This window comes from Symphalangus syndactylus, chromosome 18, assembly GCF_028878055.3.
Source record: "Symphalangus syndactylus isolate Jambi chromosome 18, NHGRI_mSymSyn1-v2.1_pri, whole genome shotgun sequence".
Classification (NCBI taxonomy): domain Eukaryota; kingdom Metazoa; phylum Chordata; class Mammalia; order Primates; family Hylobatidae; genus Symphalangus; species Symphalangus syndactylus.
The window spans coordinates 25,939,954-25,963,319 of NC_072440.2; the positions used below are offsets into that span (position 1 = coordinate 25,939,954).

Here is a 23,366-nt window from a genome sequence, read left to right on the forward strand (position 1 = left end):
TCCATGGGGAGCATCATGAGTACAAAAAGGGAGAAATAGCCCTGAGGACACTAAGAGACAGAGGGGGAAGGCAGGACTACCATTCCCAGTCTTGGAAACTCTGCCCTTTAACTTAGTCAAAGGAGATACCAAATCAGAGTACTTGTTCAGCAGGACCACTAGGTAGGAGGTACGTTCCACAGGTCCCCTGGGCACAAACCCCTAGCCAGCCTTTCTACACTGCTGAGATATCACCTTTGGGACCTCCCAATTCCTAACAGGCAACACTCTGATCCTTTACTAGGGCAGAGGCAAACCTGGAATTAAGGCTCCATCTAGTGCCAAAAAAGAGGCAGAGTGACCTAGCAGAAAAAAAAAAAGAAACTCAACAGGTAAGTTACAAAGAATCTCTAAGCAAACATGTCCAATAAAAACCAAACTAGTCAGAGAAGACTAAAATAAATAAATAATGTTTCAATGCGAAGACATAGGTATACATCCAAAAGAAACAACAGCAAACCATGATCTCCTCAAATGGACAAAGCAAGGAACCAGTGACTAACCCTAACGAGACAGTGATATGTGAGCTCTTGGACCATGAATACAAAATAGTGATTTTATGGAAACTCAGTGACATCCAAAATAATACAAAAAATCAATTTAGAAACGTATCAGAGAAAATTAACAGAGTTTGAAACAATAAAAAATCAAACAAATCTTGGTGGAACTGAGAAATACGTTTGCTGAACTAAAAAATTCATTAGAGGCTCTCAACAACATAGTGGATCAAGCAGAAAAAAACAATCAGTAAGCTAGAAGACAGGCTATTTTAAAACACATAGAGGAGGAAAAAAATAATAAAAAGGAATGAAGATTGCCTAGAAGATATAGAAAATCACCTCAAAAGACTAAATCTAAGAATTACTGGTATTCAAGGAGTTGAGCAAGAGCAGGAGTAGAAAGTTTATTCAAAAAAATAAAGCTTCCCAAAATCTAAGAAAAATATCAATATTCAGGCCAGAGAACACCAAACAGATTTGACCTAAATAAAACTACCCCAAAGCATATAATAATCGAACTCTCAAATGTCAAGGACAAAGAGAGGATCTTAACAGTAGCAAGTTAAAAGAAGCAAATAACTTATAAAGGAGCTTCAATTTGTTTGGCAACAGGCTCCTCAATGGGAACCAAATAAGCCAGGAGAGAGTGGGACGACATTTTCAAAGTGCTGAAAGAAAAAACTGCCATTCAAGATTATATTCAGCAAACCCTCCTTCAACTACAAAAAAGGAAAAATAAAGTCTTTCCCAGACAAACAAGCACTGAGAAAATTCACCATCACCAGACTCATTTTACAAGAAACACTAAAGGGAGTTCTTCAATCTCAAAGAAAAAAAATGTGCAAAAAGAAAACATTTAAAGGTATAAAACTCACTGCTAGTCTATTACAGGCACTGTGGTTCATGCCTGTAATACTAGCTACTTGGAAAGCTGAGTCAGGAGGACTGCCTGAGGCCAGGAGTTTAAGACTATCCTGGGCAACATCATAAGACCTTATCTCTAAAAAAAAACGTTTTTCTAATTACCTGAGCATGGTAGCAAATGCCTGTAGTCCCAGATACTTGGGAGGCTAAGGTGGGAGAATCATTTGAGCCCAGGAGTTCAAGACTACAGTGAGCTATGATTATGCCACTGCACTCCAGCCTGGGTGACAAGGCAAGCCCCTGTCTCTGAAAACAAAAATAAAATAAATTAAATAAATAAATTCCTCTGGTAAAGGTAAGTACATAGACAAACCCAGGATGCTCTAATACTATAATTGTTTTTGGTCCTCCCATAATTCTAGTATGAAGTCTAAAAGACAAACTTGTTAAAAACAATCGTAGCTACAGCAACCTGTTAAAAGATAGGCAATATAAAAATATGTAAGTTGAGACAATAAAAAGTCAAAATTTTAGGAGTGATAGAGTTAAAGTGTAGAAGTTTTTAAGTTTCTTTGTTAGTTTCTATTTTTTCTTTGTTATCTAAGATAAGTTGTCATTGTTTTAAAATAACTTGTCATAGCTCTAAAACTTTTTTTTTTTTTTTTTGAGACGGAGTCTCGCTCTGTTGCCCAGGCTCGAGTGCAGTGGCGCCATCTCGGCTCACTGCAAGCTCCGCCTCCTGGGTTCACGCCATTCTCCTGCCTCAGCCCTACATGCGCCCGCCACCACGCCCGGCTAATTTTTTTGTATTTTTAGTAGAGACGGGGTTTCACCGTGGTCTTGATCTCCTGACCTCGTGATCCGCCCGCCTTGGCCTTCTAAAACTTTTGTGCTGGGATTACAAGCGTGAGCCACCACGCCCGGCCTTCTAAAACTTTTTAATAAACCTCATGGTAACCACAGTGCAAAAACCTATAATAGATACACTAAAAATAAACAGCAATTAATTAAAACATACTATCAGAGAAAATCACTTAACCACAAAAGAACTCAGAAAGGAAAAGAGAGGAGTACAAAACAACCAGAAAACAAGCAACTAAATGGCAATAATAAGTTCTTACTTACCAATAATAACACTGAATGTAAATGAACTCAAGTCTCCAATTAGCAGACACAGAGTAGCTGACTGGATAAAGAAACAAGACCAAACCATACAATGCCCACAAGAAATCCACTTCACCTACACAGACACACATAACACTCTAGGTGAAGGGCTGGAAAAAGGTATTCCATTCAAGGGGAAACCAGAAAAGAGCAGGAGTAGCTAACATATCAGATAAAATACAACTATAAGTCAAAGACTCCAAAAAGTGAGCAAGAAGGTCACTATATTATGATAAACAGGTCAATTCAGCAAAAGGATATAACAATTAATAATATCTAAGCATCCAATACCAGAATACCCAAGTCTATAATGCAAATATTGATAGACATAAAGGGAGAGATAGAGTGCAATATAATAATAGTAGGAGACTTCAACACCCTACTCTCAGGAAAGGACAAATCATGCAGACAGAAAATCAACAAAGAAACAGGGAAGTTAAACTAGACCAAATAGGCCTAATTGACATTATAGAACACTTCACCCAACTGCTGCAGAACAGACAATCTTTTCATCAGCATACGAAACATTCTCCAGAACAGATCACATCTTGGGCCACAAAACAAGTCTCAACAAAGTCAATTAAGTAGAAATCATATCACATATCTTTAGTAACCACAATGGAATAAAACTTGAAATCATTAACAAGAGGAACCTGGGAAACAATACAAAAAATTAATTGTTTGATTTAATTTCGAGCAAGTTCAAATCAAATGACTTATTCCTGGCAGGGCATGGTGGCTCATGCCTATCATCCCAGCACTTTTGAGAGGTCAAGGTGGAAGGACTGTTTGAAGCCAAGAGTTTGAGAACAGCCTGAGCAACACAACAATACCTGGGCTGGCTGGGCTTGGTGGAGTATGCCTATTGTCCTAGCTACTCAGGAGGCTGAGGCAGGAGCATCCCCTGAACCAAGAAGATTGAGGATGCAGTGGGTCATGATCACACCACTGCACTCCAACCTAGGTGACAAAGTGAGACCCTGTCTCTATTTAAGAAGGGAATTAAAAAACATTCTGAATCAAATGACAATGGAAACACAAAATACCAAAATCTATGGGATATAGCAGAAGTAGCAGTACTAAGAGAGAAGTTTACAATAATAATTGTCTACATCAAAAAAGGAGAAAGATTTCAAATAAATAACCTAACAATGCATCTCAAAAACTAGAAAAGCAGGAACAATCCAAACCCAACATTAGTAGAAGAAAATAAATAATAAAGATAAGAACAGCAGTAAATAAAATTGAGACTAAAAAAATACAGGTCAACAAAAGTTGTTTTTTCCAAAAGATAGATGAAATTGACAAAACTTTAGACAAATAAAAGAAAGAAAATTTAAATAAAAACAGAAATGAAAAAGTAGACATAGCAAATGAGACCACAGAAATACAAAGAATCATTATATACTATTATGAGCAACTATAAGCCAACAAATTGGAATAGCTAGAAGAAATGGATAAATTCCTGGACACTACAACCTACCAAGATTGAAACATGAATAAACTGAAAACCTGAACAGACCAGTAAGTAACAAGATGGAAGCTGCAATAAAAAGTATTTCATCAAAGAAAAGCCTGGAACCTGATGGCTTCACTGCTGAATTCTACCCAACATTTCAAGAATAACTCTCACTTCTACTCAAACTCTTCCAAAACAAAACAAAAAGAAAAATTAAAGAGGGAATACTTCCAAACTCATTCTACAAGGCCAGCATTACCCTGATATCAAAACCAAATAAGGACACAACAAAAAAGAAAACTACAGGCCAGTATTACTGATGAACACAGATGCAAAAATTCTCAACAAAATACTAGCAAATCACATTAATAAGATCCTTCACCATGATCAAGTGGGATTCATCCAAGGGACGCAAGGATAGTTCAACATATTCAAATCAATAAACATGATACATCACATTAACAGAATCAAGAACCAAAAACATATGACCATTTCAATAGATGCTGAAAAAGTATTTGACAAATTCAATATCTCTTTATGATAAAAACCCTCAGCAAACTGGATATAGCAGGAACATGCCCCCAAATAATAAAGGGCACATATGATAAAACCACAGCTAACATTATACTGAATGATGAAATATTGAAAGCCTTTCCTCTAAGATCTGGAACAAGACAAGGATGCCCACCTTCACCACTGTTATCTAACATAATACTGAAAGCCCGGGTCACAGCAATCAGACAAGAGAAAGAAATAAAGGGCATCTAAATTGCAAAGGAAGGAGTCAAGTTATCTTTGTTTGTAGGCAACAGAATCTTATATTTACAAAACCCCTAAAGACTCCACCAAAAAGCTGTTAAGAACTGATAAACAAATTCAGTAAAGTGTCAGGACACAAAATTAACATACAAAAGTCAGTACAGACTATTTTTATTTAGATTGCTTTCTTATTTTTCATATTGTTTGCTGTTAGAGTATAACATTTACAATAATTACAAATAATATAAAATACCGAGGAATTATCTTAAGTGAAAGATCTATAAAAGAAAACTATGAAACACTGATGAAGAAAACTGAAGACACAAATAAAAGGAAAGATATTCTAAGCTTGTGGTATTAGAAGCATATTGTTAAAATGACAATACTGTCCCAAAATAATTTTCAGATTCAATGCAATCTCTATCAAAATACCAGTGACATTCTTCACAGAAATAGAAAAAGAATCCTAAAATGTACACAGAACCACAAAAGACTCTGAATAGTCAAAGCAGTCCTAGGGGTAAAGAACAAAGCTTGGGGCATCACACTATCTGACTTCAAAATATACTACAAAGCTATAGTAACCAAATGACCACAATACTGGCAAGAAAATAGACACATGGACAAATGGAACAGAATAGAGAACCCAGATATAAATCCACACATTTACAACCAAGTAATTTTTGACAAAGCAATCAAGAACACATTACGGTAAAAGGATAGTCTCTTCAATAAATGGTGCTGGGAAAACTAGATAACCAGATGCAGAAGAATGAGACTATCTCGCAGATATTTCTTCCTTATCTGTTTTTGATTTTTGATACAAAAATCAAATCAAAATGGATTACAAACTTAAATTTAAGATATGAAATTATGAAACTACTAGAAAAATGTATTTGGGAAATACTCCAGGACATTGGTCTGGCCAAAGGTTGTTTTATTTTGTTTTTTTTTGTTTTTGGAGACAGGGTCTCACTCTGTCACCTGGCTTTGAATGCAGTGGTGCAATCACAGCTTTCTATATCCTTGACCTCCTGAGCTCAAGTGATCCTCCCACCTCAGGCTCCTGAGTAGCTGGGACCACAGGTGTGTGCTACCACATTCAGCTAATTTTATTTATTCATTTAACTTTATTTTTAAACTTTTTAAACTTTTAATGTTTTAAACTTTTTTCTTTAATTTTATTTTAATTTTTAAACTTTTAAAATTCTTTTTGCAAAAGTAGGGTCTCCCTATGTTGCCCAGGCTGGTCTCAAACTCCTGGGGTCAAGCAATCCTCTGCCTCAGCCTCCCAAAGTGCTTGGATTATAGGCATGAGGCACAACTCTTGGCCTGGCCAAAGACTTTTCTGTGTAAGACTGCAAAAGCACTGACAAACAAAGCAAACGTAGACAAATTAGATTATATCAAGCTAAAAAGCTTCTTCACAGCAGAGTGAACAATAAACAAAGTGAAAGGACAACCCACAGAACAGGAGAAAATGTCTGCAAACTATTCATCTGACAAGGAATTAGTAACCAGAATATATAAGGAGCTCAAACAACTCAATAAAAGAAAAATAATCTGATTTAAAAATGGGCAAAAGAATAGACATTTCTCAAAATAAGGCATACTAATGGCCAACAGGTAAATTAAAAAAATGTTCAACATCAGTAATCGTCATAGAAATGCAAATCAAAACCAAAATGAGATGTCATCTTACCTCAGTCAAAATGGCTTAAAAAATTTTTTTTTTTATTATAATAGAGACGAGGTCTCACTACGTTGCCCAGGCTAGTTTTGAACTCCTGAGCAGCTCAAGTGATCCTCCCACCTCAGCCACCATGGGCGGCCTAAAATGGCTTTTATTAAAAAGATAGGGAATAATGGATGGTGGCAAGGATGTGGAGAAAGGGGAACCCTGCTACACTGTTGGTGGGAATGTAAATTAGTACAGTCACTATGGAATACAGTATGGAGGTTCCTCAGAAAACTTAAAATACAACTACTATATGATCTAGCAATTCTACTACTAGGTATATATCCAAAAGGGAAATCAATACATTGAAGAGATATCTGCACTCACGTGTTTATTACAGCACTATTCACAATAGCTAAAATATGGAATCAACCATCAATGGATGAATGGATAAAGAAGATGTGGTCTATATACACAATGGAATTTAGCCATAAAAAAAGAATATTGGGCCTGGCATGTTGGCTCACATCAAATCTCAACACTTTGGGAGGCCAAGGCAGGAGGATTGCTTGAGGCCTCCCTATTTCAAGAATATATGGAATAAAAATTTGGGTTTGCTATATTTTTATTTTTATTATAATTTCTAATAAAGTTGTTTTTCCACTATCCCTTTATTGCTACTTCTCAGGACTATTCATAAAATGACCAAAAATACAAAAAATAAAATGATAGTAAATGACAATGACTATCTTTCCTGATAATACCAAAGGTTAAATCAATACGTTATTCCTTTAACGATAGTTGCAAGAGGCTCCAGAGATCATTTAAATTATTTATGGGTAATTGGAACATATACTTGCTAGTATACACTAGCAAGAAAAGAACTGTAAACTGGCTATATGTTATTGCACTTTAAAAATGCATGTGGATGAATTTTCTTTTAAGAAAACTGTTAAACTAAACAAAAGCTATGTAACACACCTAGAATGTAATCTGTCTGGCTCTGACAGATTCTCAAATGTTTAATCATTTAAAAAATTTGGGATGATAGTTTTTTGGAAATTTTTTTTTTTTTTTGAGACAGGGTCTCACTTTGTTACCTACACTGAAGTGCACTGGCATGATCACAGCTCACTACAGCCTCAAACCTCTGGGGTCAAGCTAGCTTGCCACCTCAGCACCCCGAGCAGCTAGGACTACAGATATGTGCCATTATGCCTGAGTGACTTTTCTAAAATCTAAAATCAATTCTATATGTATTAAAAGTTATGTATTACAAGTGCCTAAGGTCCAAAGTCTGGACTAGACTATTCACTAGCGATGATCTGGACAATTTACTTAACTTCTTTGAGTGTTAATTTCCTCATATGTAAAATAAGAATAATGTCTACCTTGCAGGATTTTTGTGAAGAGTGAATAAACCAAATGAACCTAAAACAATGTTTGACATTTTGTAGGCCTTTGGCAAATAATAATCGCTACTTACAAAAGGCTATGATGTTATTTGGTTCTTTGGTCTCTGACCAATTTTAATCATATTAGTGATTTTTTCTTGGGCCTTGTTAACTGCAGTTCCCACAACTTCCCTTCAATCATCAACCAAGCTAAACTTATTTCATTCATTAGTTATTATTTACTGAAAACCTCCTATGTCATGCGCAATTTTAAATCTTTATTCACTCTCTACACATAATTATTGTCAGAATACCTAGACAGAAAAATGCTAGAAAACAATGAGTCTACAGAAGAAGTGGTTTATATCTTACTTTTATAGCACCCCAGTCAGATGATCATATAGCAAGATCTTAATAAAGATCTTAAACAGGGATAAACTATATTTTCATAAACTATCACCACAGCAACATCTTCTATAAAAATATATTTTTTCAACTTATTTGACTAAGAAGAAAAGGATGTGAAATTATAGAAGTGAAACAATAAAAAGGTTAGAAAAAACAGGAAGCAAAACACGTTTACAAAATAACTATCATGAGGATTCTACTGATACCTAATATACCACCACACTGCTTTGTATAGTATGCCTTTAAAATATTAATAAAAGAATTTCTCAGTGTAACAGGAAGAGACTCAAAAGCTAAGCAAAATAAAAACGACAGAAAGAACATGTGTACATGCCAAGAGTGGGCACTAATACTGTTCATTGGTGTACTGTACTGTGTGCTTTTTAGACTAAAAGATTTTCCAATGTTATAGTGAAGCCTATGAAATACCAACTACCCTAACAAGTTTTTATCCCACAAACCAAACAGATAGGAGTAAAAGATATGGGAATATATTTTCAATTTCATTGAATAGTAAGAATATTTCTGCTTGAAACATTCCTAGCCTGGCTCTCATTTCTACAATAGGGAACAGGATAAAAAGGGTGGCCTACACACCCTTTGAAATTCCATTTCTGAAATCACTGTCTTATTCTCGAATGTTAGAACTTTTTATGAGAACTTTTTATGAGACATATTCTCAAGCAGCTGTGAAGTGCATTAAGGTATCAATGAGTATCCCCATCTACCTCTTCCCTCCCACTTTTCCAAAAATACAGCTGTCTTTGGAGACTTAAATGGTAAAAATCAACAGATAAAGGAGTCCTAGACAGATATGCAAAGTCACCTTAAGGATCAAAGCTGCAGAATAAGACATGGCAGTATGAGCATAATATAATAATAATTTATATTAGTAAAAGAACTCATCAATATAAATGGAGTGTAGATGGTCAGAAAAAGAAGAAAGTAAAAGAAAGCAAGATAAATATTGGCAATGCCTACTTAAATATCCATTGCCACAATAGGGATAACCTAGCTTCATGCTACCAACCATTCAGAATCGTAATTAATCCCCCATGCAGGAAGAAAAAAATATGAGACCGGGATATGGGAAAAGGTCATCAAGCCTAGATTTGAAACCAGGATATAAAGAGCTAGAGTTACAGGCACCTACTACCATGCTCGGCTAATTTTTGTATTTTTAGTAGAGACGGGATTTTACCTTGTTGACCAGGCTGGTCTCAAACTCCCGACCTTAGGTGATCCGCCCACTTCGGCCTCCCAAAGTGCTGGGATTACAGGCGTGAGCCACCACACTCGGCCAGCGTTTTCCCTTAGACTCGAAATTTCGCTCCTATCGTCCCATCCTTGTAGTAAGAAACTAGTCTTTCTAAGGTTTAATAACAAATTTTACTCTTGGCTATTATAAGGAAATTGACTATATTAAAATAGCTAACGAGAGGAAATTACTGAATCTACAAAGTCAAAAGTCTCATAATCAAAGTTATCCTTGACAATTGACAAGAGTTGTTAGATCTTCTATTGGTCTTTCTGCTAATTCAACCCTAGTCTTAAAACAAAAATAGCCTCCTATTGCCTAATCCCTTGTATACACAAAACCATTGCACGTCGGTATTTCTAATACGAGAAAGTTTCTATATATCCAACCTTTCCTATCTTTGAGGGGCAGGCATGGTTAAAGTGGTTCTCAGTAAGATATTCATTTACAACCAAGAGAAAATCCCAGGCTATCATCTGACATTCTTGTTTTACTTTAAAAACCCTTCTAATGTCATTTATTCTCTGACAACCTCAAAATTACTTTCTACAAAGAAAACTCTAGAAATCTAAAAATGCGAAGTGCGTGCTTGTGAGAAGATACTAAGGAAATTCTTCCTTTACACGTCAATTGTAAATTCTAACTTCTAATGAGTAAGACCCTCGAGATTTACAGCGGTGGTCTGGTGGAAAGAAAACCCTTGGCACTAGGAGCTCACAAAACCCCCGCCTGTGGTTGAGGCGGAAGCGGCCAGACGCTCCCGGGCTTTCGACAAGCCGCCCTGGAAAGCAGGCCCATCATCTGCAGCGGAAAGCTCCCTCACGTCTGGGCCCGCAAGCCCGGAGGGTTCGTCATAAACACACAAGGCAAGGACAGAAGCGAGGCCGAGGGGCAGGTCACGCAACTGTCAAACGAAGCCCACCCACCGACTGACAAGGCCCCAAGGGGACAAGCGATCCCCGCGCGGGATACTCACCCGTTACCTCAGGATCGCGACTACAACTCCCAGGAGGGTGCGCGAGCGACGGACCAACGCCCTTCCCAGAATGCAGCACAGCGGCATCCGTATCCCGCCCTCTCCTTTCTCTGCTCCTCCTGCTTTCGTCACCCGGGAGAGCCGGAGGTAGGGTTCGGGAGGAGGATCCCGAACGCGCGGCGTGTCGCGTCAGACGCCGGGAGGGGGACGGGGCGGGGAATAGTGGGGGAGAATGGGAGGACGAAGGGGAGGGGAAAGGACAGGGGAGGGGAGGGTAAATAGTGGGCCAGGCAGGAAGATGGCGGCGGTAGCGGAGGTGTGAGTGGACGCTGGTCTCAGCGGCCGGATTTTCTCTTCTCTTCTTCTCCCTTTTCCTTCCCTATTTGAAATTGGCATCGAGGGGACTAAGTTCGGGTGGCAGCGCCGAGCGCAACGCAGGGGTCACGGCGACGGCGGCTGACGACTGGAAGGGTAGGCTTCCTTCACCGCTCGTCCTCCTTCCTCGCTCCGCTCGGTGTCAGGCGCGGCGGCGGCGCGGCGGGCGGACTTCGTCCCTCCTCCTGCTCCCCCCCACACCGGAGCGGGCACTCTTCGCTTCGCCATCCCCCGACCCTTCACCTCGAGGACTGGGCGCCTCCTCCGGCGCAGCTGAGGGAGCGGGGGCCGGTCTCCTGCTCGGCTGTCGCGCCTCCATGTCGGATAATCAGAGCTGGAACTCCTCGGGCTCGGAGGAGGACCCAGAGACGGAGTCTGGGCCGCCTGTGGAACGCTGCGGGGTCCTCAGTAAGGTGAGCAACCCGTGGTGCCAAGGGACCCCTGGCCAGACTCACCTGCCGCGAGGCAATCCGCTGAGGCGGTGGGGTGGGGCTGGCGGGAGGCGCGGAACGTGCCGGGGTGCGAGGCTGAGTACTGCTGCAGCGACTAGGGATGAGGCGGGGATATGGGGCACCGTCCTTGTTGCCGGGGGACTCGTCGGGGGCAGCCGAGAACCAGGGAAAGGGTGTATCAACCTGGGATCCAGTTTGGGAGGCCAGATGCGCGCCGTGACTTGGGACTTAGGGCGGCAACTGTCCCGGGTGTAAGGAATCCGGGTTGGGCTTCAGCGGTGTCCGAACGACTGGGCATGGGAGCGGTTCAAGTCGGACCTCTTAAGAGAGGTTGGTCTCTCTGAGGATGCCAAGCCGAGTAGGTCGGGGGGCACTGCGGACGCAACTCTTTCGACAGAAGCTGTAGCGACTCGGCTTGGTGTTGAAATTTGAGGTGCTGAACTCTGCCAGGTTAAATGTAGTGAGAAACATGAATGTTGAGGACTTTCTCTCTCACCCTGTACCTTAGTTCAGAATAGAGATATTTGAATCGGCACGTGATGGGTACAGGAAATATTCATAGTAACTTGAAACATGTGAGAATGGAGACTGATCTTTAGTCCAGGAAGAAGAGCATTACTTAATAAATATTTTTGCGGTAAGGGGTCGGGGGTAAGGAAAAGATGTTTTACCTTTTATATATTTTTTAAAATCCCTGTATCAAAATTTTAGCAAAGCAGTCATTATAGGACTGCAGATGGATGATCTCTTGATATTACATAGTTGTGGGGATTTTTTTTTTAAGTTTTTGCTATAAGAAGATTCACATAGCTTTTTTGACTTCTCTCTCCCTTCCTGTTAAACTTTTTTAGAAATGGCTGGAGCTAGCAGTTAACTTGGAGAGGGGGAGCTGGGCCAGTCCCTCAACAAGCTGGTCATAAGATACTATGTCATGTGCAGCCAGTGGCTATTAAGAAATCACCCTGTTTCCAGTATTCATACATTGGCAAATCAGTTGGACATTATTTGTGGAATTGTTTCATATTAGGCTTTTATAATGTCTTTAGGAAGCTAATGAGAAGGGGACCAGGAAAGGCATGAGTAGTCAGAACTAAGGATTGCAAGTGTTGACTTTTATTTGTATGGCAGCAAAATTATGTTGTATATTGATGCTGTGATCATTCTTGAAATTTCAGTGCAAGGTTTTCAGTAACGAGAAGCTCCTAAGGATTTCTTTAGATTAAATGTATCCTGTAATTTAGGAATCTCTATTGAACACATTATGTAGTAGGTATACATTTTCAGTTGGTAATAGGAAGTGGGTTACTTGCTTCTCAGTGATTTTGATAGTTTCATCACTGCTCATAAGATGGGAAGCTGACTGCCATATTAGTATTGTGATGTGTTAAGTATTTTACAAAACAAATTGTACTTTTGACCTACTGATAATTACTTTTTGGGGGTTTGGGGGAGTGGAATGACTGGGGGAAAAAGTCACCAGTGCTCTGGAGTAGGTATACTATAGATTAAAAAATGGAAGACCAATCTCGGTATTTAAATGCATACAAATGTATTTGATCACCTCTATGGAAGGTGAATAGCTTAAATTTTGACTGTTGCTGCATATGTAGAATGAGTAGGAATAAAGCTTTTGGTATTCTTCCTCATAGCTATGAAGGAAATTTTCCTGAGATTTACCAATTTTTGGTTATATACAGTGTTTTCTGGAAGCTTTTTAATAAAGGATATTCTAAATTGAATATATATACTCATACTGAGTATGGTACATGTTTTTAAATGTAAATTATATATTTTGAATTCTTTGCATTCACCTGGTAATTTAAACAAGGGTCAGAACTCGGCTTTTGTTCTTTTCCTTCCATTGAGTAATGTAAATAAGTCCCGGTACAATTCGTTTTGTTTCTCCCCCAAAATGGGGTGGATTTGGAATGGGCTTGGGTAAATTTATATTAGAAATATACCAGTTCAAAGGGTATTTTCCATATGGTAATCTGAAATACATGGAAATACCTATGAAGCATATTTCTTATAAATCACTTAAGTGTATAGATTCCAAAAATACTGGATAGATAATAATTCTATCTGGTTATAACAAGTATCGTGATGGATCATGCTGGGGAAAAGATGCATGCCTTAGTAGGAGTTGAGAGCAACTAAACCTGGATAAAATAATCTCATTCAATTTCTGAATTTCCTCCATCCTTCATGGTTTACCTTCTGTTTTTCCACACACCAAACTGTTTGAAATTCTATCCATCCTTAAGAGTCCAAACCAAATACTGTCCTTTCCATAAAGCCTTTTCTTATTTTGCCATCATTCAAGACCTCCTTCACTTGAATTCCCATAGCATTTTGTTTGTAGCTTGCTTCTGACTGACTCTTATTCTAAATATATATTTTTTTCTCTTGAGTTTGTATCTGTTGGCCTGTTGGCCACAGTAATATTTGATACCCCTGCAGTGTCTAGCATATTGCCTTGTCTGTATTTGTTAAATGGGGAAGAGTGAGGGAACATTATGAGAGCAGAGAAAAGACAAAAAACTTGTCTTCCAGGTGTCATGATACAGCTAACACTTACTGAGTAAAGGGTCCTGAAGCTGATATAGTTTGTTCAGTCTCTTATAAAAACATAATATTAAGTTATGGATACATAATTGCTGAGGCCTGTCCTCTAACATTGAAAGAGTTCTATTCTAGTGAGAAATGCTGAAGGTTAAACTTCATTAGCTACGTATAACTCTTCCTCAGATTCAGAAAATACTATGTCCAGGCACTGTTCTAAGTCTATTCTTGTTTAAACTTTAAGAGAGTTTGACAAAGAAAAAAAGAACACAAAGAGAGGAGAGTAAGTAACTTGACCACTGTTACAAAGTTTAGCCTTACGAAGTGTGGTAATTGTAAATGAGGTAGGATTAATCCATGAAGGGTCTTGAATGCCCTAAACAATTTGTATGACAGTCAGTGGGAAGTTGTCCATGTAAGTTTTGGAGCTGGAGACTCAATACGATCAACGTGTAAGAAAAGTTGGCAAATATGCTTAGTAAGTAAATAAGCTTGTGTAAATTATGAAAAAAACAGAAGATACTAGAGAAAAGATTATTAAGTCTCCTAAGGAATACAGGAACTGGATAATTTGATTGGAATAGTTGAAAATAAGAAGAGGAGGCAAATTTAAGGGTTTACTGTGGAGGAAAGATGAGCAGCTTTTGGTGATGGGCTATAAATATTGAGAAGCAACACTTAGGTATTGAGTATCTTCTGTGACTATGCTAGGCATTTGCATTATTTTGTTCAGCCATCAGTCAACAGGCAAAGAAACTGAAGTTTACAAAAGTAACTTGTCAAAACTCTCTTCACATGAGTTATAAAATAGTTGAGCCTATTTTATCCTATATCCACTAATCTGTTTGTATATCTAATACACTAACTCTGAGCAGAAGTAGCAGTCTCCCCAAGGAAGTACACTTTATAGGAAGGTGAATTCAGTTTTATTGGTAACTATCATTTATTTCAAGCCCGTGTCTAAGTGGTGGTACATCACAAGCAGTTAGAAATAAGGAAATGGTGATTGGGAGCCACTAGGATGAGTTAAATTGTTGGCTTGAGTGAGTTCTCAGAGAGTAGTTGTAATGATGGGGCTTAGAAAAATTAAGAACTGTCTAGGGATGGTGGCTCACCTGTAGTCCCAGCACTTTGGGAGACCAAGGAAGACACATCGCTTGAGCCCAGGAGTTTGAGATGAGCCTTGGCACCACAGCGAAACCTCATTTCTACAAAAAATTAGCCAGATGTGGGGGCACACACCTGTAGTCTCAATCACTTGGGAGGCTGAGGCGGGAGGATTGAGCCCAGGAGGTTGCAGTAAGCGGAGATGGTGCCACTGCACTCCATCCTGGGTGACAGAGCGAGACCCTGTCTCAAAAAAATACTAAATAAAAGAAAATTTAAGAACTGAATCAATCTCAAAAATGCTTGATTAGAGAACAGAAAAATAAAAGATTTCTCAGTGGATATAGAGCCTGAGCCAATGCAGTATATTTTGGCAATCTGTTTTTAATTAGTTTTTGGAATTGGCAGATAGTTTTTGAGATTTTTCTATACTTAAAACCCCAGAGCATAGATAAAAACATGCAAAAATAAGTATTCCTGTAAAGGTTACATTTCTGCCTTTTCCAGTTTATTGTGATCTTCACTGTGCAGCAAGACTTTAGCAACACAGAAACTCTTTTAAGGTATTGAAGACAATCCAATATGTTTTTGAAAACCAATTTTATTTTTGTTTTATTACTCTTGAGTTTGAAAAATATATGTTCAGAGAAACTTGGAAAATGAATTGGCCATTTTTAATATTATTCAGTTCTGTAGAGGAAAAGTTAAAGTTGATGCCAGCTTACTAAAGATTATTATTTTTATTTTGATATAGTTATGACCATTATAAATTTTCATATAGGAATAACAAAAGTAGAGTTTAGCAATAATTGACTTTATACTTCCGTTGATTTAGAAGGCTTCATGCAGTCTTTGGTGTCAGAATGAGCGACTACATACATAACTGAACATACTTCTCTGTTGAATATGTTAATTATGACAAGGACCAAAACAAATATCATGAAGGTACTTAGGAGAGGATGAAAGGACTCAAAGAACAAACAATAATTTTAACCAAAATCTGGCTTTCGTTTTATTCTTCAAATGTTAGAAGAAAATGTTATATTTTATTTCTTACTGATTTATTTATAATATTGTAAAAATTACTGAAAATCATTATGCGATTTAGAAAATCTCAACTTCTCACTTTTTGTAATCATTTTACTGTTTATGCTTAGAATTACATTGGACTTTTCACGTTTTCGTTTTAAAATTAGATTGCTGTTTCAAAAAGTTTGCATTTCTAAAATACTTCTATTTTTTGTTTTCTTCTCCCTTCCCTTCCCCTTCCCACTCCCAGTGGACAAACTACATTCATGGGTGGCAGGATCGTTGGGTAGTTTTGAAAAATAATGCTCTGAGTTACTACAAATCTGAAGACGAAACAGAGTATGGCTGCAGAGGATCCATCTGTCTTAGCAAGGCTGTCATCACAGTAAGTTCCTTTTCTTCTTCATTCAACAAATATTTATTGAGTGTCAGCTACATACCAGAAACTGTTCTACGTGTTCAGGATACATCCGTGAATAAGATAAAGATCCTTGTCCTTGTAGAATATACATTGTAATACTTTTTTCCATAAAGTGATTTTACTGTGGTTTTTACTACATATTGTTATTTTACATAGACGTAGTTTTTATCTAGTGGGTATATCAAACCAGTTTAAGGGCTTCAGGAAAAAAAATGTTTGAAGCCTTTTTATTTGTTGAGGCTGGGACAGTTACTTTGTAGGTTACTGAATATTTAAAAATAATACATCTTGTAGGTAACATTCTAAAATTTTAACTTAAATATATAAATGTACATTCATTTTTAAACTTTTTAACATTGAGCTAATGCCATCTCTTTGTGGAGTTGGGAGAAGCTGTTCTCATATTCCTCACACGTGATTTGCTATTTGCAGTTTTGATTTCTCTAATGTGGAATAAAAGCCTAAAGATAACTTTTGAAAAACCCTGAGTATAGGCTCCTTCTAACTTTTTATGATTTCCCCTTATATTTTGCAGTTATGTCACTGTTATCTAATTCAACACCCTTTAAAAGAATAACTCACCTTTGTTGAGTCATTCTACTTAGTTTACATTTTGTTGTTCTTTTTTTGTTTTGTTTTTGAGACAGTCTTGCTCTGTCACCTAGGCTGGAGTACAGTTCTGTGGTCTCAGCTCACTGCAACCTCGACCTCCCAGGTTCAAGCAATTCTTCTGCCTCAGCCTCCCAAGTAGCTGGGACTATGGCCACGTGCCACCACGCCCAGCTAATTTTTGTATTTTTAGTAGAAATGGGGTTTCACTGTGTTGGCCAGGCTGGTCTCAAACTCCTGACCTCAAGTGATCCACCCACCTCAGCCTCCCAAAGTGCTGGGATTACAGGCGTGAGCCACCGCGCCCGGCCTACTTAGTTTACATTTAACTTATGTAGAAACAACTGTTCCTTTTTGCACTCGTAGTCATTAGACATGAATAATGTTTAAGATATGTAAGAACTATAACAAGTAAACTGGCATAAACAGGTTTGGGAACAACCAACTGGCTTGTTAAGCATGTAACTCAACTAGTGAGAACAGAAGTGCCTGATTATACAAAAAACAGCATACCGGTTAAGAATGGTCGGCATGCCATGGGCAAAAAAAAAAAAGTGGGCCAGACAGTTAAATAGATGTCAGTTAAGGGAGTTGTTGTAGTTAAAATCTGAAAATGGGTATGTTAAAACAAAAATACAGATTTTACTAACTCAAAGAGAAGTCACATTTTGTGATAGAATTTATTCACTTATAAAAGTGAAAGATATATATAATACTTCAGATTTCCATTAATATCTAATCCTAACTTAGCATATATTTGTTATGCATTTAGGGAAAATCTTACAGTATTTTTACATTATACATTATTTCCCCCCTTGTATATTCAAAGTTTGAAAACAAAAGTTTAGAATTGAATATCAAGTTAGAGAAGCACGGAAGAAATATTTGGAAGTGTTGATAATGAAACTACTACTCTCTATTCTTAGAGACAATTTTTAGGAAATAGTTTTAACATAAAGGCTCAGTATTTATTTTGACTGGTATGTGGTACGTTGTAATCTGTTTAGAAATTGTATCCAGTTTAATATTTTGGGTGTTTTTCTTCCGAGATAGATCATTATTCATGTCAGTGGACAGAATAATGGATTGAAATGTACCTTGCGACCTTGAAATGTTTTTCCTTGATCCTCCACTCCCCTTCTTTTGTGTATTATTGGGTGTTTATTAGTTGTAATGCTTAACTCTTTGAAAATAGTATAATGATTGATGTAAAAATGGGGAGGAATTAAAATTTATCTTTATTGTTCCCTAAGTAGTAGTATTCCTAGAGTACCATGCTAGTTTCTGTGGATTTAAATATAGTTATTCTGTCTCGAATTATGGACTATAATAATATTGCCTGGCTTATTTGGAGAAAAAATTTTAAATAAACATTTATATCCATCTTCTCAGGAAGAAAACAGTGTTACTTTATTGTAATTGATTTATTGTTGTTGTTATAGCCATATGTACACGCATAACTTTCATTGTGGTAGATAGTAAAAGACATGGGTAGGAACGAGAAACAATTTGAATTCTTTGTAGGAGAGATAAAAGTACAAGTAAAAAGATGAATGAGGCAGCAAAATCTGTGTGGTCGTCTTAGATACAATGAAACGGATGATAGGAAAAAACACAAGCATTTATATTATTGAACTTGAACTTTTCTTGCCCTGTGGGTTCACAGACTCCATGTTACATATTTAAAGGAAATTAAAAATATAACTGAATTCAGTGAACTCAGGATGAGTTTACAAATTAGAGTATGTACTTTAGTTAAATAAATAAATGTAATAGTAATATTCCTCATTAAATATTAATAGGCATCTCTTGGTATTTTTTTCCTTAAATATGGGCTATGCCTGTATCACTTCATGTCAGAATACAAAGAATGTAAATGTTTAATTTCTTTATATGGCACTCTTATGAAATTGATAATATTCACGTACGAAGAAATCTGGGCTTGAAGAGTTGATGTGATTTTACCATAACCATTCATTACTATATTATTTGTTGGTGGACCTAGCATCTGAGCCCACATTTCTTGATAGAGCCTAATCCATTTTAAGTTCATTCTTAGTTTAATGATTAAATCACTCTTAATTATTCCTTATCTGTGTGATAATAAAGTGGGTGAAATAATTTCAAGGAAGAAAGTATGTCTTGAGAGAATTTATTCCTTAATGTGAAAGGATTGACAGTAAGCAGGTGAGAGGAAAAATAGTATTCCCTTAGTTTGTGTGAAAAGAGCTATTTGTATGTAGAATAAGTGTTTGTAGAAAGACAATTGAATTCTTCAGTTATTATAGCTTGATACTTAGAAGACCCAGCCCCTGCTACAAAATTTGCCACATAGTAGATATTCTGAATATGTTAGTTGTAATTGTTTCAGTTAAAAGCAAATGTTTATGGAATATTTACAGTTTACTTTTTGTATTCTATTTTTAAAATAAAATGCACATGATAAAAATATAATTCGTGGCATTAAAAAGTTTAAGAAGTACATGCTGCTTGTCTTGCACTTGAGGGACAACCAAACTTAAATTTCTGGTCGTCTTTTCAGAAAATGTGTAGGCCTATACAAGGATTTGTTTATATCTTTCATAAATATTTACACAAATGGTATATGATAATATTAAGCCTATTGTTCTGCACCTTGTTTTGATACAACTTACACATTAACTGTTATATTCTGTTGAATCATGTGGATATATTATATTTATTTGCCTGGACCCTGTTTTTGCACATTTAAATCATGCCTAATTTTTATTACAATCATTATTGAAACAAATATGTACTTTAAAATTTTTTTTTAGCTATTGTCAAATACTCCTTCAAGAGTACCACTCCTCATTCCTACCAGTAGTGAATGAGTGCCTCTGTTTCTCCTTACCCGCAAGTATTGAGGAAGTTGGGTTTTGGCAAATGTTAAAGTATTTGTCAAACTGCGACATTAAAATGGTATCTTATTATATTAAATTGCACTTTTTATCCATGAGGTTGAGTAACTTAATAATTTATAGCCCATTTTTATTTCTTTTTCCTTTTCCAATTGCTTATGCACTTTTTTGTTGGTTTTTCTTTCCTTATTGGCTTGTAGAAACTCTTCATATGATAATTAGCCATTTGGCACATTTGTTGCAAATATTTTCCCCCGCATTGTCACTTGTCTGTTTCTTCTTTGCTTGTTTTATAGTCTATATTAGGCCCTAGAGAAATCTTAGATTTTTTACACTCTTATTGACATCTTTTATTATGGCTTCTGTATTTACTTGTTTAGATAGGTGTTTCTCTCTCAAAGACTATCTCTATATAAATGTAGATATATTTTCATCTAAAATTTACACTTGAATTTTGATTCCTGTGGAAGTTATTTTAGTTTAAGGAGTGATATTGATGTTTTTAGTTTTTTTCCACATGACTAATTATGTATCCTGGTAGCATTAATTAAATAACTAACCTTTTTCCAGGTGGTTTGAAACACCACTTTCATCATATATTACGGTCCCATATTTATTTAAGGTTGTTTCTGGACTCTCTTCTGGGCATTTGGCTTGTCCTTCTTCTTATCCTCTGTTTACAATTATATTGTGGGTATTTCATCAACCAGTTCCTTAAACTGCTAATGATTCATTGGTGAAGATAGAAGTAATTTATTTGCACTTACTAAAATTAAAACAGGTAGAGATTTTTGGTGTAATATCTTCAGATAGAATTAGTTTTCCTAAGTTCTGTAGTTTCATGTCTCACCTTAGGCATCTGCCTTTGTATACCTCATATCTTGTTGAACTTTTAAAATCACCAAATGTGTAGAATTCCTATTATTCTTATCATAGGTTGGTTTTAGGGAAATTTGCCATTTTATGTTTTAATATTTTTAGAAGAAAAACTGAAAGGTAATGAAAATGTTACTGTTGGATTAAAAAAAAAAAAAAAAAAAAGTCCAAATAGTGATTAGGCAAGTTGGTGAGGTAGGGGGTTGCTGCAAGAGCGGAAGTTGAAAGATCTTGGAAAAATTAAAGAAACTGATGGAACCCCATCTCTACATCAAAAAAATACACCAATCAGCTTGGCGTGGTGGTACACACCTGTAGTCTCAGCTCCTTTGGAGGCTGAGGTGGGAGGATCAGCTGCTTCAGCCTCGCAGGTGGAGCCAAGGTGATGCCACTGCCCTCCAGCCTGGGAGACAGAGTGAGACCCTGACTCAAAAAAAAAAAAAAACAAAAAAAAAAAACCAGACAATGGACATATAAAAGCAAGGGAAGGAAGTGTTCAAAATTGAAGAGAACCACAAAAATAAACGTAAATTTTGGAAGTGCCAGATAGTAATCAGATCTAAAAAGTTTTTGAATGTGGAATTGTAAAATGAGAAATTATGTTGTGGAAATGAACTTCAGAAATTGGGTATCATCAAAGATGATTAGTGCCATAAATAGTCGTTATAAGAACTCCAAATTAGCGAGAAATCCAAGAAGTAGGCCTTTTCTCAAGTGTGCAGTTTTACCATATTGAACTGTATTAGTGAGAACTAAAGGAAAGAGAGGAAAGTGTGCAGCAAATAAAAGCACTAGATAAGAAACTAGTTGTTAATTCTCATTGGAGGAGCATTTGTCAGTGAATTTTTAAAGAAATGAGACTCTCAATCTGCTAAGATTTATGCTTTGAGAAACTCACAATTTATCTGTTTAGCAGTTCATTCGAAAAAAATAAATTCCATCTTTCAATAACATATGATTCAGATAATGTAACTCAAATAGCATGAAGTAGAAAGTACTTAAAATATTTGGTAAGAGGTCTTGGAAGAAGAAAAACATGAAAAGGGGCACCTGTTGAAATCTGGGGCTCAGAATGTAGAAATAACTTACAGAAAACTATATAATTTAAATTATATAATTATACAATACATTCATTTGCTAGGGTTGCCATAAGAAAGTACAGCAAACTGGGTGACTTAACAGAAATGTATTGTTTCACAGTTCCAGGGGCTGGAAATAGGATCAAGGTGTGGGCAGGGTTGGTTCCTTCTGTTGGTGTTGAGGGAGAAGCTGTTTCATGAGTTTCTCCTTACATCTGGTGTTTTGCTGGCAATCTTTGGTACTCCATGGCTTGTGGATGCATCACTCCAATCTCTGCCTGCATGTACACATGGCATTCTTTCTATGTATTTGTCTTTTTCCAGAGTTCCCCTGTTGATCAGGACACCAGTCATGTTGGATTAGGGGTCCAACCTACTTCACTGTTACCTCATTCTAACTAATTAAATCCACAGTGCTGCTATTTTCAAACAAGGTCACATTCAGAGGTACTGGGAGATAAGACTTGAACATATAATATGATTTTGAGGGGGGCACAGTTCAACCCATAACACAAAGTATCTGTTAAGCCAAGAACCCAAGTCTGATTGCCATCTGTTATTTTATGACGTCACTGGGCATAAGAAAATTGTATATGTGGTGCATTTTATTTTGTGTAGGGGTTGTAGGAACATAACTGTTAAATATTTATGAAGCAACTCTTAATTACGAAGTGCTTAAAACGTCGTGCATGGGCTATGAAGTCAAATCTGGGTTCAGACCTTAACTGTGTGTACTGCTATGAAGAAATACCTGAGACTGGATAATTTATAAAGAAAAGAGATTTAATTGACTCACAGTTCTGCTTGGCTGGGGAGGCCTCAGGAAACTTACAATCATGGCAAAAGACACTTCTTCACAGGGCGGCAGGAGAGAGAATGTGACCCAGGCAAAGGGGGACGAGCTCTTTATAAAACCATCACTCCCATGATTCAATTACCTCATAACAGGTCCCTTCCACAACACATGGGGATTATGGGAACTACAATTCAAGATGAGATTTGGGTGGGGACACAGCCAAACTGTATCCTTCTGCCCCTGGGCCCTCCCAAATCTCATGTCCTCACATTTCAAAACACAGTCATGCCTTTTCAACAGTCCCCCAAAGTCTTAGCTCATTCCAGCATTAACCCAAAAGTCCAAATCCAAAGTCTCATCTGAGACAAGGCAAGTCTCCTCCACCTGTGAACCTGTGAAATCAAAAGCAAGTTAGTTCCTTCTTAGATACATTGCGGGTATGGGCAGTGGGTAAATACACCCATTCCAAATGGGAGAAATTGGCAGGCAGCCAAATCTTAAAGCTCCAGAATGATCTCCTTTGACTCCATGTCTCACATTCAGGTCACACTTGTGCAAGAGGTGGGCTCCCACCACCTTCGGCAGCTCCGTCCCTGTGGCTTTGCCGAGTACAGGCCCCCTTCCTGGCTGCTTTCACAGGCTGGCATTGAGTGTGTCTGCAGCTTTTCCAGGTGCACAGTGC

General features: G+C 37.3%; 2 protein-coding genes across 15 annotated transcripts in view; one reads left to right on the forward strand and one right to left on the reverse strand.

Annotated features, from left to right (window-relative positions):
* POLK (DNA polymerase kappa) overlaps positions 1-10,639 on the reverse strand; it is a 90,471-nt gene extending 79,832 nt beyond the window's left edge. For 6 of the 13 annotated variants that reach the window (XM_063623140.1, XM_063623142.1, XM_063623139.1 and 3 more), the window contains exon 1: positions 10,500-10,624. The gene's annotated coding sequence lies outside the window, so the exon portion shown is untranslated. Of the gene's footprint in view, positions 1-9,466 lie in introns of all 13 variants that reach the window. The other 7 variants (XM_063623148.1, XM_063623138.1, XM_063623134.1 and 4 more) reach the window with 6 other exon arrangements.
* The window catches only part of CERT1 (ceramide transporter 1), a 140,988-nt gene continuing 128,191 nt past the window's right edge, over positions 10,570-23,366 (forward strand). For both annotated transcript variants that reach the window (XM_055253146.2, XM_063623149.1), the window contains exons 1-3: positions 10,570-10,646; positions 10,900-11,287; positions 16,275-16,409. In XM_055253146.2, coding sequence (XP_055109121.2) covers positions 10,570-10,646; positions 10,900-11,287; positions 16,275-16,409 — 600 coding nt within the window. The remainder of the gene's footprint in view (positions 10,647-10,899; positions 11,288-16,274; positions 16,410-23,366) is intronic.